The following is a 17,864-nucleotide window of genomic DNA, read 5'->3' on the forward strand; positions in this document are numbered from 1 at the left end:
GAAGTGTGACACGTGACGACAATGGGCTAATTTGAGTTTACGAATACTTTGTAGATTTTTAGTCCACACTGCAAAGCCTCTATATCAGGGGCAATTTTATTTGAAAATTAGCTTTTTGTTACGGTGTATTGATCTAATGGTCAAAAGGGTTATTCTATAATTTTTTGTACTTGCTAAATTTATCGTTAGAATGACTATGACATGTACAAAGTATAGGTTATACTTCCTCTGTTTTTAATACTTGCAACACTTTTTTAAAATGAAAATATCACAATATTTGCAACATTATAATCGGAAAAAAAAAAGTTGAAAGTTGTACTATTGCCTTTTTTAAAAATACATGGCTTACATAATTACACTTCTAATAATCTCTCAAATCTAGCTATGTGAAACTCACATTTATTAAATACTGTGAAATAATGTGTGTTTAATTTTTTTACACAAGGAGCTGAGTATCATGGATAACGTCCATTTGGATATGTTTGGTGTTAGTGAAACTTTAGACCATCCATTTGGATTTTTTAGTCCGTACATACAACTACGTAAATATCTCCCCTTTGATCTATAAATGTTGAACAGATATCGAAACGAAATTCAAGGATAAATCTTCTCAGCTAATAACGCAAGAGCCAGAAGAAGAGATGTTAATAAATGAAGCTTGTAATAATGTTAGTGAGTTGCTCCTAAAAGCCTCATTAAACTACATTGTGGAACACTCAAAAGCTCGAATGATAATGGAGAATACATCAATGCATAATCCTTATCATAAGAACTTCTCAAGCCTTTTGGTTCAAAACTTCCTTCTCAATGTCGACGTTTCTTTGAATCTTCTTCAAGATTTGGACAACGTGAACGAATGGTTGGATGAGGTACAAGAGCTAGCTAGAAGGAATTTTGACATGGCTCATACGGCTTACAAAAATGAAATACAACAAATTTCGAAGTAAGTTTAACAATAATAAAGATCAATTGAAACTTGGATAATGAAAAAAAATTTAGGATTTAGAAGTTTAGAGGCTCTGATACCATGTCAGGAATTAATTTACCATTAGTTGTATTACTATATGAACAAGTATATATATACAACCTAACGAGAGATTGGGGCCAATAAAATTGGCCCATTAGCTATACAATATTATGCTTAACAACACATGTATTTGGTTTAATTTTTGAAATCCATAACTTTTTAACTTTATGTGCGTACGCACTGTGGTAATATGCATATGCTAATAAGAATATGTTTTGTAATACAATTCAAAAGTTCGTTACATATTGTGAAAAAGTTAATGTTCAATTATTCTAGCATAATAAATCATAGTAATAGCTGTACTTCCTTCAAGCCATCTTCAAAACTCTTTCTGTTTTGACTTTTTTTTTAAGGAGTAGCCGGGTGGGTGGGTGGGGACGATCACATTAAATTAAGATCTTTACGTGATATTTCATTGCCAAGATAGTAGCATAATTTTTTTAGTGATACCATGTCTATCTAATTACATAACAAATTTTGGAATTTTGCAAGATGGGGAAACGAAGTTAATTTGGACAAGGAATTGCACTTTGCAAGAATTGAACCATTCAAGTGGTGTATGTGGTCAATGGGAATTCTCCCTGGGTTAGATATGTCCGAAGAGAGATTAGAGCTTGCAAAAGTAATATCATTTATCTACATGATTGATGACATTTTTGATGCTTATGGAACGTACGATGAGCTATGTCTATTCACAGAAGCCATTAATAGGTACGTCTTGTAAAATCGACTTGCCAACTTAATTTACTTATTTGACTTACTTGAATATTGATATGCAAAATATATCCCATTTTTACCGAATTGGAATTATTTTTACTGAACTGAAATTATTTTTACTGAAATTAAATTATTTTTTACTGAAATTAAATTATTATTACTGAACTGTAATTACTTTTGCTGAACTAAACTTATTTTTATTGAACTATAATTAATTTTACTGAACTGAAATTATTTTTACTGAATATTATTTTTTTTAAGGTGATGTGAACAGGGTCTTAATTATCGTATTAAGTTTTCTAACATAATTAGGAAAATAATCTAGTAGTAAAATAGAACAAATTTTCATCATGAACTTGTAGTGTAATTTGCAATATCTAACATATATAAGGCATTATTATTGTTTTACATTTGATAGAATATGTTAATATTGCATTACAGATGGGAATCCGCTGATGTTACACAATTACCCAACTGCATGAAAGTTTGCTTCAAGGCTCTTCTGAAGACAACAAATGATTTTTGCTCCAAATTTCAAACAAAGCATGGATGGAACCCTGAGCAATTTTTACGAAAATTGGTACATTTTTATAGTTATTATATACTTGTAATATATACTTGTATTTATTACACTGGAGTACTGGACGTTAACTCTATTATTCATCTTATATTGATTGTTACATTAATAATATATCAACGTGACCGTATTAAGTTTTGTACCTAGGCTCGATGTGCATCCACATGCATATTTAATTTGAACAGATTAATTGCCATGTTATTAGTTCAAATTACACTTTTAACTCGACATTGATGATGCAGTGGGCTGAACAATGCAACGCGTACTTTATTGAGTTGAAATGGAGTGTTGACAAATACTCACCTAGCCCCGAGGAGTATCTAAACAATGGAATAGCTAGTTCAGGAACCCATGTAGTTTTGGCACACGCATTTTTTCTAATGGGTACAGAAATCAGTAAGAGGAGTCTTGAGGAATTGAATAGCCTTCCTTCAATTATATCTTCCACGGCTACCATTCTTCGCCTATGGAATGATGCAGGGAACCATATGGTATGCACATTCTTTTCTTGCATTTAACACGATAATATTTTATGTGGTTTATTTGTCCCTTGTTTGTTTTTTAATTGAGGGACTCGGTTCCAAATTACTTGCAGCGATTTGACTTTTTGTACTATTCACATATCTCACTTTGACCATCCTTTTTAGCTACTATATAAAAGTTAATTTAATAATGTAACATGTTGTTGGGTCTATTTTAATGTAGAGTTTCTTAATATAAACTTTTTATAACTTTTATAAATATATAATAAAATATATCGACAGTCAAACATGTATATATGTAACCGTGTCCACTTAAAATGCTGCAGGTAAACTGGGACAAAGGGATTATATAGATATCAAACGTAAATTTAATTTAATTATTCGAGATATGATTTTTGCAGGATAGGACTCCAAATGGAGAAGATGGTTCCTACGTAGATTGGTACATGAAAGAACATAAAATAAGCTCTTATGATATTGCGAGGAAGCATGTTAGTCAAAAGATTTCGGATGCATGGAAGTGTCTCAATAAGGAGTACATGTCGTCTACATCTCCATTCTCAAAAGACTTCAAGGAAGCCTGCCTTAATTTAGCGAGGTTGGTTCCCATTATGTATAGCCAGGATGAGAGTCATCATCTTCAGTTCATGGTGGAACCCTAAAATTTGTTGCCGCGCCCATGATGAAATTTACTTAGTCTAGATGCCCAATTGATTCAAAAAGTCCTCGCAAAAAATTAGATGGGACAAGTAATTAGAACCGATAAAATAAATAATAGGACTTCCTAGAGATAGCAAATGTACTGTTTAGTTCAAAAGGACTACAGATCAGAGTAAAGTAAAAAACAATTTGACTTGCATCCTGATGACCATCCACACCAGTGGCGGATGTAGAATATTTAGTGTGGAGGGGCACTAAATAAAAAAAATGCTTGTATAAGGGCTTGAACCTAAGACTTTTAGTCCAAAATCAATGCATTACCACTATGACAAAGCAAATTTGATGTTATTTTTTGCATTAAAATTATATTTAACCTATAAATTTACATATTTATTTCAATAAAAAAATAAAAAAAATAAAATTTGGGAGGGGGGGGGGGGGGGGGGGGGGCGTTGCCATACAGGCCCCTTCATAGATCTGCCAATGATCCACACATTTTAATTTGTTTTATTTTGGACCAAATTATCAACGACTAAAAACGTAGTAAGATAATTTAATATCAATCATGTTAATTGTTAATAGATATAAATTGAATTATTTTCCACCCTTTTTTCTTACAAATAAGGGAAATTTGGGTTTAACAACTTCTCTTTCATTAGTTTATTAGAGTACTCCTTTCAAAAAAGTTTTATTTTATTTAACTAGCTATCATTTTTATCAATTGTTTTGCTACCACTTCATGAATTTCATCTTAAAAAGTATTGATCATGACTCATATAGTAATTTCACCTTTTATATATATATATATATATATATATATATATATATATATATATATATATATATATATATACACACACACATATATTTTGTTGTGTTAAAGAAAAGAAAACAAATATTACATTTTTAAACATCAAGAAAAAGGAGTATTTTGGTGAATATCCCACTTGCTCTAGTTGCCAAGGGGCAAAGGAGGGGGAAAAAGTACAATTTCAAGAAAATGGGGAACTCCCAAGTGCTCGGATAGACCGGACAAGCTTGTCCAGTCGAGCGCGAGCAACATCATTTGGCTGAGCTTGCTTGCCCGTTGGGCGTGGCCATGCCCGATAGGGCACATAGGATTTCCGGGTTTTGAACGTCTCTTTGCCCGAGAAAATCATTAAGAAATTGCTAGAGATAAAAAATTGATTGATCCTAGGACGGAAACGTTAGTTTACGTAAAGTAAAAAACAATTTTACTTATAGATGCCATTTTCCAAAAAAAAAATCAACTTCTATATAACTGAGGGGGTTATGACTTATTTCAAAGGAAATATAACAGAATATAACACTTACAAAAATGTTAGATTTTTTTTAAATTCGAATGAGGTACATTACCAAACTGAGAAAAAAACGAAAAACAAAGAACAACTAGCTAGCAGCTATAGGAAAAAAAAGACACCTAATTACGAAGGGACAAAGCGTGGTAATGCCACACCCCTAGTATCCTCCTCTAAAATACGACTAAGTTCTACCAGAATATTATTAAAGAAACCAAGTTGAGAGTCTTATATAATTACTCCGCGATTGGCCAAGCAATACGCTGCTCGATTTCCTTCGCGATACACATGTGTCACCTTTACCTCCCACCTTGAATCATTAAGCATATTACGACAATAGATAATGTCATGGATGTTCTCCCCTCTTGGCACTTCTTGTTTTTGCAATGCTTGAACACAGGCCGCCAAGTTGTCCATATGAACTTCTAGCTTCGAAATTTGCAAATTTCGAGCAATTTCTAAGCCTCTAGTTAATGCTATTACCTCTGCTCGAAACACTGTGCAATAGCTAAAGTTCGTTACTGGCGAAGGTTAAGACACACTTCCCTGTATAATTCCTGATTATTGCTCCACCACTTGCTAGTCTAGGGCACCCCTTTGCGGCGCCATCACAATTCAAAGCATATCGGCCACCCAATTAAATCCAGACTTGATCCAACTGACATTGGTTTGTACCCTCGGTTGATTACTGCTGCTACTTTTTTCCAGGTTGCTCATCAGAGCTCTCCTTGCTTCCTCATATCGTACTTGAAGAAAAGCACAAAATAAAGAGGAAGTCCATCCCTTCTATTAAACATCCAACATATAGAGTGACCCCAAAGTAGACTACCCAGCTCTCGGCATCATCTTGATCAGGGTCCTTCATGTTTTAGACTATCCATTCCTTTATGTTATCACTGTAAAATTGGTGATAAACCAAAGGTGGAAGAGTTTTCCTCCATACCACTTTTGCAGCCAGGCGATCCCTTAGCATATGCAAATTAGTCTCCTCTTCAGCCCCGCAAATAAAACATTTAGGTCTGGAGCTATTTTTCTCTTAAATCTATTCAAGTTACCAAGCAAATGCTCATGGCAAGCAAGCCACATGAATGATCTAATTCGATGCTGCACTAGAGCCTTCCACACCACATCCTAGCACTCATCATCAATTGTGTCTGTGCCATGCTTCATGATTCTAGCTTATTGCTGATCTAATTGTAAATCGACCTTCCGCTCCATCCTTCCAATAAACCAGATCTCCCAAGCATATCAATTGTAAACCGAACCACTAAGAACCTGATATTTTAAAATCGTAAACCAACCCGACCCGATTTTTAAAAAACCAGATACAGAACCGATCCGAATGTTTGAGAACTGTTAATGAACCGTACCCAATATCAAGCCGAACTGATACAACCCGAAACCAAGAACAACCCGAACCGAGTACTTTTGAACCCGATAGCAACCCGGCGCATTGTAAACCGAAACCGTTTAAACCCAACAAAAACCCGATAAACCCAAATCGTTTACAACCTGTAACTGGTTAGGATTGAACCGTTTATAACCCGTAATTAGTTATGAACGAACCGTTTACAAACCGTAATCGGATATAACTGAACCGTTTATAATCCGTAAGTCCGTAACCCGTTATGATCGTATAATTTTTTTTTCTCTTTTTTTTGGTATATTTTATCAATAGTAAAACAAAAGGTTTAATTTGAATTATAAAGTATTTATATTGAAAAGGTTTGGAATTTTGATGTCATTGAAACTCTTATGCTACAATATTATTGTCCTCTAACGAGTAATGGCTTATGGAACACTATATTGTATTAAAAAAAAATTAAAAATCTAAATAAAAAGCTAGCTCTAGATTTGTTATTATTATTTGATCCTTAAAATCATTATACAAAAAGAGACATAAAGTTAAACAACTAATTAATACTCCGTATGACCTACTAAATAATAATTAAAGAGTATTGAGGATATAATAGACGATATACATTAACGAAGCCTGTTTAAAACTGGAAAAACTAGTTGTCAAGCCGACTAAGTTCAACTTGAACCGATTACAACCCGACCCGATTAGGACCCGATATGTGTTGATCCAAAACCCGCTTTAAACTGACAAACCCCATTTTTAAACCGACCCAATTTAACCCGAACCGATTATGACCCGAACCAATTATAACCCGACCCGATTAGAATCCGACCCGAAAAGAAACTGTAATAAAAATAAACCAAACCGAATCGACCAGAAATTATTTAAAACCGACCCGAACTGACCCGTTAATAATTTCAACCCGTTAAAAACCGACCCGTTACAAACCGAAAACCGATAAATCGAACCCAAAACTGAACCGAAAACCCGATTGACACCCCTAGCTTAAATGGACCATCACTATTTTTAAATCTTATTGACTGAATTTTCTTTTATTTTAAATGCTTGGTCAAACCTCTTTTTTGAGTGTTTTTTATTTTTTTTAATTAGTTTTCTTTTATTTGAAAATTATTTTCTCATTTTTTTGAACTTTTTTTATTTTCATAATTATTTTATTAAAATCACTTTTTAATAAAATCCAAATATCAGATTTAATCAAAAAAAAAAAGAAAATTAAAATTCATTATTGCCACTATCATTGAATATACTTCCTCCGTTTTTCTTTTATTGCACCATAAGGACTTTTATACTATTCACTTAATCTTCTTTGACCATCTTTTGTGATTTATCTATCAGGAAAAACATAGTTATGTGGCCTGGATCTAGTTGGATTCGTATTCTTGAAATCTACTATTCAAATATCAATTTTTTTTTATAATTTTTACTCCGTACAAAAGTATAATTAAAGATATTAATAGCAATAGTAATGCATTGATAAGCGTGAAACCTCTTATGGTGCAATAAAAAAAAGAACGAAGGAAGTATATGACTTAGGACAAATCCTAGGACTATTTGATGTACACTAATACGGAGTATTATTATAAATTGGATGTAAACAAAAATTTTGCTCAAAATTAATGGACGACTAAAGTGGTTAGTTGTTAGTGCCATAATGGCATATATATTAATTCCCTAATAAAAATAGCATTTTAAATTAGAATTTTGTAGTAGTTAGAAGTTTGCATTGTAACCGTATTTAATTTCTAGTTGCATTAATGAGAAATATCACAAAAATTATGTAGAACACGTCTCTCTTCAAAACACTTGAGTTTATTTGCCTAGCTTTACAACAAATTAACCATGGGTAGGAGTGTTTGCGGTGAGGTTTATAGTTTTTTCAAATCGCACCGTAAAATACGGTGTGGTGTGGTTTGCGGTTTAACCATATTTTATTAAAAATAATACTCTGTAATATTTTTTGGTAAAACAAAACTTTTATTTTATTTTGTAATTATTAATTTATAATTCATATATTAAACACTTTATTTTTAACCTTTAATTAACTAATAGTCAAAGATTAGCTCATATATTTTAGTTCCTTTATATATTTTTTTTTATTAAAAAACAGTAAAAAAAAACCCAAACCGCATTAAGCTCTAAATATTTTTGGAAACCGCACCAAACCGAAAATCGCGGTTTGATCATTTTCAAAAACTACACCGCAATTTTCAATCTGTAAACCGCACTCTGTACAACCCTAGCCATGGGTACTTCTACATCTGTACTAAGCTAGTTATTCAATGTAAAATTTTAGCACCATTAAGTAGTAAATTAATCATCATACTAATTAATGCTCACTTCATCACTTCAATTTTTTTTGGTTGAATATAAATTACTTTTGTACTTTTTTTTGTTTGTTTTAGAATAGTACCCGTTGGAGCACGAATATGGATGAATTTAGAGCCCGTCGCGGCCTGCGGGGATGGGGATGGGGATGAGAATGAGAATGTTAGGCGGGAATAAAATGGAAAAACCATCTGTTTCTCCCGTCCCGTTAACATCCTACTTTTTAGGAGTTAAAATTTAGTAGTAGTAGTTCCCATAAAATGACCCTTGTACACTTGCCAAAATATCGCGGGTATATATGTTGTAGGACCAGTTAAGATTCATCAGTGACCACAACAACCAAAATATACGTACCTTTATGTTGCCAAAAGTATTTTCCACATGGTCCTATTCCCAATCTCTCAAGCAAGGCACCACGAGGTATTAGAAAACTAATGTCCTTTTATTTGTTCTGCTAATTATGTACAAAATTAAAGAGGAACTAGGCCAGCCTTATCGCTTCTATAATGCCTGCATACGTTTTATATACTTGTACCATAGTTGGAGGTACAAAGAAAGAAAACTCCACACTATGGTTGCTTATAGTGCCCTTCCGCTCAACGTGCTTTCAGTGTCGTCGTTCATCACAAATAAGGAAACTCGAATACCCAATATGGCTACTTCTGTTGTCATCTCTACTTATAATTCAAAGAGATATATTATTGGTGATATAAAAAATAAGGGATTTAAAGATATTCATTGTATTGTGCATGCCATTTCAAAAGATATCAGCTTCGTCGATGATCAAATCTCTTCTACATCAGTTGAGTCTTCACTTTAATACATATTTAGCGCATGTTTAATTAGTACTTTTTTTTTCATTTTTTTTACACGATTTTATATACATAAATGGATATTAAAAATCCTACATGAATATGTTTTTCCATATATAAAAACTATATATGTATGTATTGTAGAACCGCTTGCTTGCAATTTTTTATGTTTTTGCATATCCATTAGGAGAATACATTCTACATAAAGTGGATTAATTTTTGCCTAGTGTTTATAACAAATATAGTCAAATATTTAATTCTTTTCTTTCTTTTTTTTTCAGGATGAAAATCAGCTTGAAGAGTTGGTGAAAAAGATTAAGATGAAAATAATGGCAAGTAAAAGAAATGGTGATATAGATGAATCAATTATAATTGATGCTATACAACGAATAGGTCTTGAATATTATTTTCGGGATGAAATCGGTGCTGCTTTAGAAAAGCATTATGATTTATATTATAGTACGATCGGAGAAGGTACTGATAATCTTCATGATCTAGCTCTTCGCTTTCGCCTGTTGAGACAACAAGGATACTATGTATCTTCAGGTACTTAATTTTTTATATTTATCTGAGATAAGGTAAAAATAAGATTATAATAAGTTGAAACCTGGTATGGTATGTAGTGGCGGATTAGACTAAAAAGTACAGAGGATTAAGATTTAAACTTTTAACCTTTATTTAAAGTATATCGACTAAACTATTGTGACAACCTTTTATGCTACCTTTACAACTCTATGTCTACTAATTTTTTTACAAATTTACGGTCTCAGACCCTTATAAACCTCAATGAAAATCCTTCCATGTCGCATAGGTCAACTAATTACAACGAGCAAAGCCTCCATAAAGGACCAAAAACCATTATGCATTATATTGAGTTCTCAATTCATGTTCTTAGTACTGACCTTAATTTTATTTGCACCCCTCATAATCATGTCGATATAATATGCCAGCTACCTTAATTGTGCATTAACACCTATGTTTTTTCTTATGCCTTAAATTTGGCGGGCATGCAGCGGCACCTATGCATTAGACCTGATGAGCATAGGCAAGGCCCGACCTGGTTTCGGGCAGGCCATGGGTATGAATTTCGGCCCGAAATTATTTTTTGGGCGGGCCTGGAACGTGCATTTCACACATTTTAAGTTGTTTTTTTGGCCTACTTTGAATTGGCCTGTGAAGCAGGCCCGATCAAAATCTACGGGTTTGAAAAAGCATTTTCAGTCCAAACTTTAGCCCGACCCAACTTGATAGGCTCCCTTTTAAGGCTCAGGCTAGGCCTGGCCTATCCAATGATCACCTGTAATTAGGCGGCTAGACCTATATATCTTGTGTAACTCCTCCTCTGATATAAAATATTTTTAATTTATGTTGTGCACATAATTGTCAAAGCTATTTCAGTCAATTCTCAATTCTAACTTAATTAAGTCAAAGTCATAACTCCACTTAGCTTATATATCAGAGAAAAAGCAATTTCAGAGAAGAATTTGTATTGTGGTCCTTTTTTTTTTTTTTTTTTTTTTTTTTTTTTTTTTTTTTTTGACCCTTTTTGTTTTTGACACCCTTGGTCCATTTTTATGGTATCTCTCTTTAAACTAGAAAAATTTTAATTCATTGTCCCAAGGAGTAAATCATGTTCACTAAACCATGTATATACGTTACTTTCTTATATATATCTATGTCTATATGTTGTTCATATATATGTTGTGCACAAATCAAACATATATATATTGCGTAACCAAATTGTATCGCTAGATTGTCTTATCCATTTTTTAAATTCCCAATGTAGATGCTTTGGAAAAATTCAAGGACAAAAATGGGAATTTCAATCAAGAACTTGCAAAAAACATAAAAGGGTTGATGAGTCTATTTGAAGCGTCTCAATTTAGCACTAGAAGTGAATATGTCCTTGATGACGCAAATAAATTTAGTCGCAAACTATTGAAGGCCTCGTTGAAGAATGTTGAACAACATGAGGGTATGGTAATAGGAAACACACTTCGTTATCCATATCATAAAAGCTTGCCAAGAGTTATGGCCAAAAAGTTTCTTCCTTATTTCAAATCATCCCTAATGTTTCTCCACAAATCCAATCATATCAACGATTGGATAAACGAGGTATATGATCTTGCAAGAATCGACATCAACTTGGCTCAAATCTCACAACAATTGGAAATATCTCAAGTTTCGAGGTATATAAATATACATGTACGTCTAATATTTATAAGGCACATATCATAGAAATACCATGTATATCTTCATATTTTTGTAAAGGAAACGCTATTCATAACTCTAAGGACTATATTTACGAAGCTAAAAGAGAAGTATTAATTTGTTATGTATATCTAAACTAATATGGAGTACTATAAAAGAAAAGATATTATTTAATGTTTATTTGTCACGCACAAATATCTTTCCTTTTAGTGATTTACCATGTTTACCTGATTACAAAACAAATTGTGGATTTTGCAAGATGGGTGAACGAGCTTAATTTGGACGAGGAATTGCACTTTGCAAGAATTGAGCCATATAAGTGGTGTAAGTGGTCAATGGGAATTCTTCCTGGGCTAGACTTGTCCGAAGAAAGATTAGAGCTTGCAAAAGCAGTATCATTTATCTATATGATTGATGACATATTTGATGCTTATGGAACGTATGATGAGCTCTATTTATTCAAAAACGCCGTTAACAGGTACTCCATATACATGAATATAAAACTAACCCGACTTGAATAGTCTTATTCAGCTTCTAACATTATTACCTTAAGCAAGGTGATCCATTTTTGCATCATGAACTTATTTAATATAATTTACAATAATTAAACTTTCTTCAACTAACATTTAAGGCATTATTATTATTGTTGATCATACTATTTACGATATGTTAACATTTCATACAGTTGGGAATCCGCTGATGTTACACAATTACCCAATTGCATGAAACTTTGCTTCAAGGCTCTCAAGGAGGCCACAAATGAATTTAGCTCCAAAATTCAAACAAAGCATGGATGGAACCCAGGACGATGCTTACAAAAATTGGTACAACTACCTACATATATAACTCTTTATCATTCACATTATCAAAAAAAATGTATATACTTCGTATATGAATTCATCTTATTAACCACTATATATTATCAATGGACGGTTGAGGAATAATCCCCATCCCTGACCGTATAGTCACCTTACTAGTTCATTATATTATCAACGTGACAGTATGCCCCACTGCCCCATACTATTTATTTATACCTATGCTTTACACATGCATATTTTTGAACAAATTAATAGGACGATTATCATATTTATATATTTATTTGTCAATTTATTGTCATATTTATAAATTTATTTGTTAATTTATTAGTTCAAACTACACTATTAACTCGATATTGATGATGCAGTGGGCAAAGCAGTGCAATGCACGCTTTATTGAGTTGAAATGGAGAGTTGACAATTACTCACCTAACTCTGAAGAGTATCTAAACAACGGTATTGTTACTTGTGGAACCCATGTAGTTTTGGCACACGCATTTTTTCTTTTGGGCAAAAAAATCAACAAGAAGAGTATTGAGGAGTTAATTAGCCTTCCTTCAATTATATCTTCCACGTCCACCATTCTTCGCCTATGGAATGATGTAGGTGACCATACGGTATGCACACTAGTTTCTTGCTTTGCCCTTTCTTAACATAATAAATGTGTTTTAAACTCTATCACTCCCCCTCACATTCCACTTTAAAGGAGGGGCGGATGAGATTCGAACCCGTGACCTTTGTGTCACGCTAGCTCTGATATCATGTTAGAGGACCAAATCAACCAAAAGCTTAAGCTGATGGTTGATGCCTAGAAATATGTTTTATACTCTATCATATATCATAGCATACTTTCAATTATTACTATGTAACAACTTAATTCGATTGCGTACAATCTTTTACATAACAGAAAAAAATAAAAAATATGCTCGTATATTTGAGATCAAATTAATGCAAATTTAAATTATATTTGTTTTACAGGATAAGACTCCAAATGGAGAAGACAGTTCCTATGTAGATTGGTATATGAAAGAGCATAAAATAAGGTCATATAATATCGCGAGGCAACATGTTAGTCAAAAGATTTCAGATGCATGGAAGTGTCTCAATAAGGAGTACATGTCGTCTACATCTCCGTTCTCAAATGACTTCAAGGCAGCCTGCCTTAATTTAGCTAGGATGGTTACCATTATGTATAGCCAGGATGAGAGTCATCATCTTCATTAATTCATTGTGGAACCAAAAAATTAGTGTCGCATGATTAAAAAAAAAAAGATGGGAAAAGTAAATTAAGTCCGAGAAAATATTAATGAATAGGACTTCATAGAGATAGCAAATGGATTGATCCTAGTACACGTTACATAAACTCAAAAACAAACAATTTGACTTATATATGTCATGGAATAAAAATTATTCGACTTAGCTTGCGTCAGTGTAAAGTCCAAAAAACAAAAAAAAAAAAAAAAAAAAAAAAAAAACAAAAATTATGATAATTAATTTTCAAAACATCAACTTTTATCTGTGGTTGAGGTTAATTCATTAGTGTTACAACCTTACAGGGGTAACTCGGGCAGTGTGATAAGTGTGCTTGGATTTTGAATTTCTTAAGTTTCAAAGCTTGTGATTGAAAGTTGAAAAAACAAAAAATTGTTAAATTATTATACTTATTTCTCTGTATTTTTTTTTAAGTGTTATTATTTTTATATTGGCCATGTTTGGTAGTTAGCTTATTGGGGGTATATTAGCTTTTTGACTAACTTTGGCTGATTGACTAGTCAAACAAGCTAATACAAGTGTTTGGTAGTAAGCTTATTGAAAGAGCTTATTCCACTAAATAAGCTCTTTTTGAAAAATCTCATTTTAGGAGCTTTATCAATTAGCTTATTCATTAATTATTGTGAAATGACACTTAAAACCTCATTTAATTTAAAATTCTATCTAAACTACCTACCCCACAATTAGCTTATTGGTCATTTCACATACTCAATCACTTTTAAGCTATCAGCTATTTACCAAACACTTTTATATAATCAGTTAATACAATAAGTTAGTCAAATCAGTTAACAAAATCAGCCAGTCAAAATCAGCTAACTCAATCAGTTTCAGCTTTCTCCCAAACAGGGCCATTGTGAAAAGCTTACATTTTAGTATTATATACTAGATTATCGCCGTGCGATGCATGGTTTTAATATAAAAAAAAATTATAGCATAGAACTTGTATATACTATGAACCTTTTCAATTTTGTCATAAATTTATTGGAAGGAGATTTCTTAAATAAAATACAGTTTGAATATTTTGAGAAATTTCTTAATAGTATATTTGAATATTAGTGTTAAGAAATTGAGAAGAGGAAATGATAGATCTTTAAATCAAAATAAAGGAATACAGTGTTTGGGGCTGGTGAAGGCCTGGCCCTCTCCCCGGCTCTTTATTAATTTGTTGCATGTGGTAAATAATGTAGATTTTTGTTGTGTGGTGACTATTAGTTTGTGAAAAATTATTATGAATGGTGATGGACTATTATAATGTATCTGGCTTAGCATATTCCTTTGCTCGTTGTCAACAACATAAGCACCTCAAAATATAAATATCTCATAGAAAAAAAATATCAAAACAAAGACATCCAACTGCCATTTTTACAGCTCTAATTAAATCAGCCATGTTCATGTCCAGAGCCATTCCAAAAACAAGAATTAAAATATTAGAGATGAATAATAATGTTGTTGCTATTGTTTCAAATGCTAGATTTATGCAAAATATTACTCACAAGATGTATAAAAGATTAAAAGTATTCCACATTACATTCCTACTTCCTTAAGGGAGAATTTTTTCAGTGGAATTCACACTTCAAATAAAGTTAAGTATCACTATTCTTCAAAATTTAATTTAATTACTAGATGTAAGCCCGGTTCTAGTAATGCACGGTTCTAGTAATTCAAAATTTAATGCACGGTTCTAGTAATTATTTTATTTAATTTAAAATTGTGTATATTTATGAAGATCATTTAGTAGTTATATGGATAAAATTCCTAATATCATAAGATACTTTTTTAATTTTAACACTAAAGTTATTTTTTGTTGTTTTATTTATTTTATGTGACGCACTTACGCATGAATTTAAAATCCCGAACCTTATTCACTAATTCTGCTTATGTGACAATTTAAATTTTTAATTCAAAAAAGAAATGACAAATCTCGTTTTTTAATTGATCAAAATAAGTCTTTTGCCTATGTGTTTATTTAATATACTCATTCTGTTTAAAATGTTAGTCTCATTTATAATCGTTTAACTATAAAATATTGTGGGAAATTAGTATATGAGATTTAGTTTTATTCGTCTCAATGAGTACATTATTAAAATTAGACTTTTACAACATTTTCTAAAGAGAGATTAAAGATATTCGAGATCAAAAATTTGCATCCATATATGTAAAAAAAAGATAATTATTACTTAGTTTTTTTTATTGTTTTTTTTAGAGAAGATAACTATTGGTTTTTAAAAGTAATTTAAATTTTAATTATTCACTATTCGTTGTTTTTACCTATGTGTCAAAATTCTTAAATCTTATTCGTCACTTTTACTTAGGTGGCGAATAAATTTTTTATTCTAAAATAAATTATTAATCTAATTTTTCATTGGACAAAATAATACCTTTTCTTATGTGGCGCGTCAAATGCTCTTTATTTATATTTATTTGTGACTTATTTTATATACAAAAATGCCTACTTTATTTATATTTATTAGATTAGATTTTTTTGGTGATCTCTTAATTTTTTTTCTTGCATTATAAGTTTTAAAATTTTGTATGAAAATATCATATCATCAAATATTTACATAAAACCATTAACATCAAATGATAATTTATATTTTTTAAATATCAAAATATAATTTTTAGTTTTTTAAATAATATAAATCCTAATATCTAAAGATAATTGTTAGTTTTGTAACAAATAAAAATGATAAAATTTAGTATTCTTAAATAATTAAAATCTTAATAAATTACTATTCGTCGTTTTTACCTACGTGGCAAAAATTTAAAATTTCACTCGTCACTTTTGTTTAAGTGGCGAGTGATTTTTTTAATTCTAAAATAAAATAGACATCTAATTTTTAATTGGTCGAAAATATACATTTTCTTATGTGGCGCTCCCAATGCTCTCCAAAAATGCCTACTTTATTTATATATATTAGTTTCTTTATGTTAAAATAAGAAAATTATATGCAGTTAGAAACTTTGCATTTTATCTTAGAGTAGGAAAATTTGTGAAGAAGGTCTTTTAAGTAGACCTTTTTGTGACAAATGCCTTTTTACAAAAATGGTGGCACAAAAGGTTTTTATATTATGTTTGGGTTGTGAGGAGGGTCCTTAGACCATTTTCTGGCGTTGACTTTTTTATTTTCGGCCAAAAAAAACCACGTTTAAAGCACGTGTCTTAAAGCACGTGTAGCTTTTATAAGGTTGTTTCTTACAATATTTTTTTTATAAGGTAGTTTTTCACAAAAAATTATGTATATAGGGTAGTTTTTCACAAAAAAAAAGTCTTTTTTCTTAATATCAAATTGTTGCAGATAATTTGAAATGGAGGTAGTATATTAATTCCCACCTCCAAATCCACTAAACAAGTCAATAATCTTTCTACAATTTTAAGTTCATGATTTTCTAGCCCAGAAATAGCCAAATTTTCTAGGCTATTTTGTCAACCCTTTCACTTTTTTTTTTTTTTTGAAAGATCAACCCTTTCACTTATTATATAAGCTTGTGTTGTACTTTTGGATTTAAAAAAATATAGAATATAATTTTTCTAGATAATGTCTGAGCATGCTCGATTTTTAAAATTAATACCGAATGTAAGCTAATTGTCAACCATAAATAATGAAGTTTGTAGATAAATTAATAAAATTAATCTTGCAACAAAAAAAATAAGTAAAATTGAGTTTAGGAGGGAAAACCTCAAAAAAAAAAAATCTACTTTAATATAATATAGGATGTATTATATAAATAATATAATGAGTTTCTACTATGAGATTTTTTAATTAGCTTTTGTGAGTTTAATCTAAAGATAATATTGAGTATCATGAAATTGGTTCGGATCGTTGGTTAAGAATTATCCGAGATTGCAACAATTATTTATCTTACTATACAATCTTATAAATCAAAACAAAATCTATCAGTCTCGCGGCTACAACAAATTGCTACATCATCACTCTAAATGGAGGTGATATGACAATATGACATATATGGTTGAATTTGTTTTATTCTATGAAAATAAAGTATATCCAACTCCAAAATAAAAAAAAAAATAAAAAAAAGGAATACGATCTCTTTATATCATAATTCATAACAACCATAATTAATGTGTAAAAGTTTAATAATTACGAATATTGGTCATGTTATTTATCGAAAATCGGATCCCACAGCAAAAGATTACGGGAATGACAAGCAAAGCAAGGATCTACGTTATTAGCATGAAGGAATAATTACAACAAAAGCAACCAGCAAAATATTATGAATTGGAAGATGGTATTCATAGATTTTATT

General features: G+C 31.3%; 2 protein-coding genes across 2 annotated transcripts; both read left to right on the top strand.

The window, feature by feature from the left end:
* Positions 1 to 1,518: 1,518 nt before the first annotated feature.
* LOC145637276 ((3S,6E)-nerolidol synthase 1-like) lies at positions 1,519 to 3,465 on the top strand. Its single transcript, XM_081688745.1, has 4 exons — positions 1,519 to 1,738; positions 2,186 to 2,324; positions 2,564 to 2,812; positions 3,205 to 3,465. Exons 1-4 carry the CDS (start codon positions 1,587 to 1,589, stop codon positions 3,463 to 3,465), a joined length of 801 nt encoding a protein of 266 aa, XP_081544871.1. The 5' UTR covers positions 1,519 to 1,586.
* A 5,594-nt stretch (positions 3,466 to 9,059) lies between these two features.
* Positions 9,060 to 11,605, top strand: LOC145637277 (putative terpene synthase 13). The gene is made up of 3 exons (XM_081688746.1): positions 9,060 to 9,290; positions 9,582 to 9,846; positions 11,087 to 11,605. The coding sequence occupies exons 1-3, from the start codon at positions 9,060 to 9,062 to the stop codon at positions 11,536 to 11,538; spliced, it is 948 nt and encodes a 315-aa protein (XP_081544872.1). The 3' UTR covers positions 11,539 to 11,605.
* The last annotated feature ends 6,259 nt before the right edge of the window (positions 11,606 to 17,864 follow it).

Source organism: Chenopodium album, chromosome 6 (genome assembly GCF_948465745.1).
Source record: "Chenopodium album chromosome 6, dcCheAlbu1.1, whole genome shotgun sequence".
NCBI classification, from domain to species: Eukaryota; Viridiplantae; Streptophyta; class Magnoliopsida; order Caryophyllales; family Amaranthaceae; genus Chenopodium; species Chenopodium album.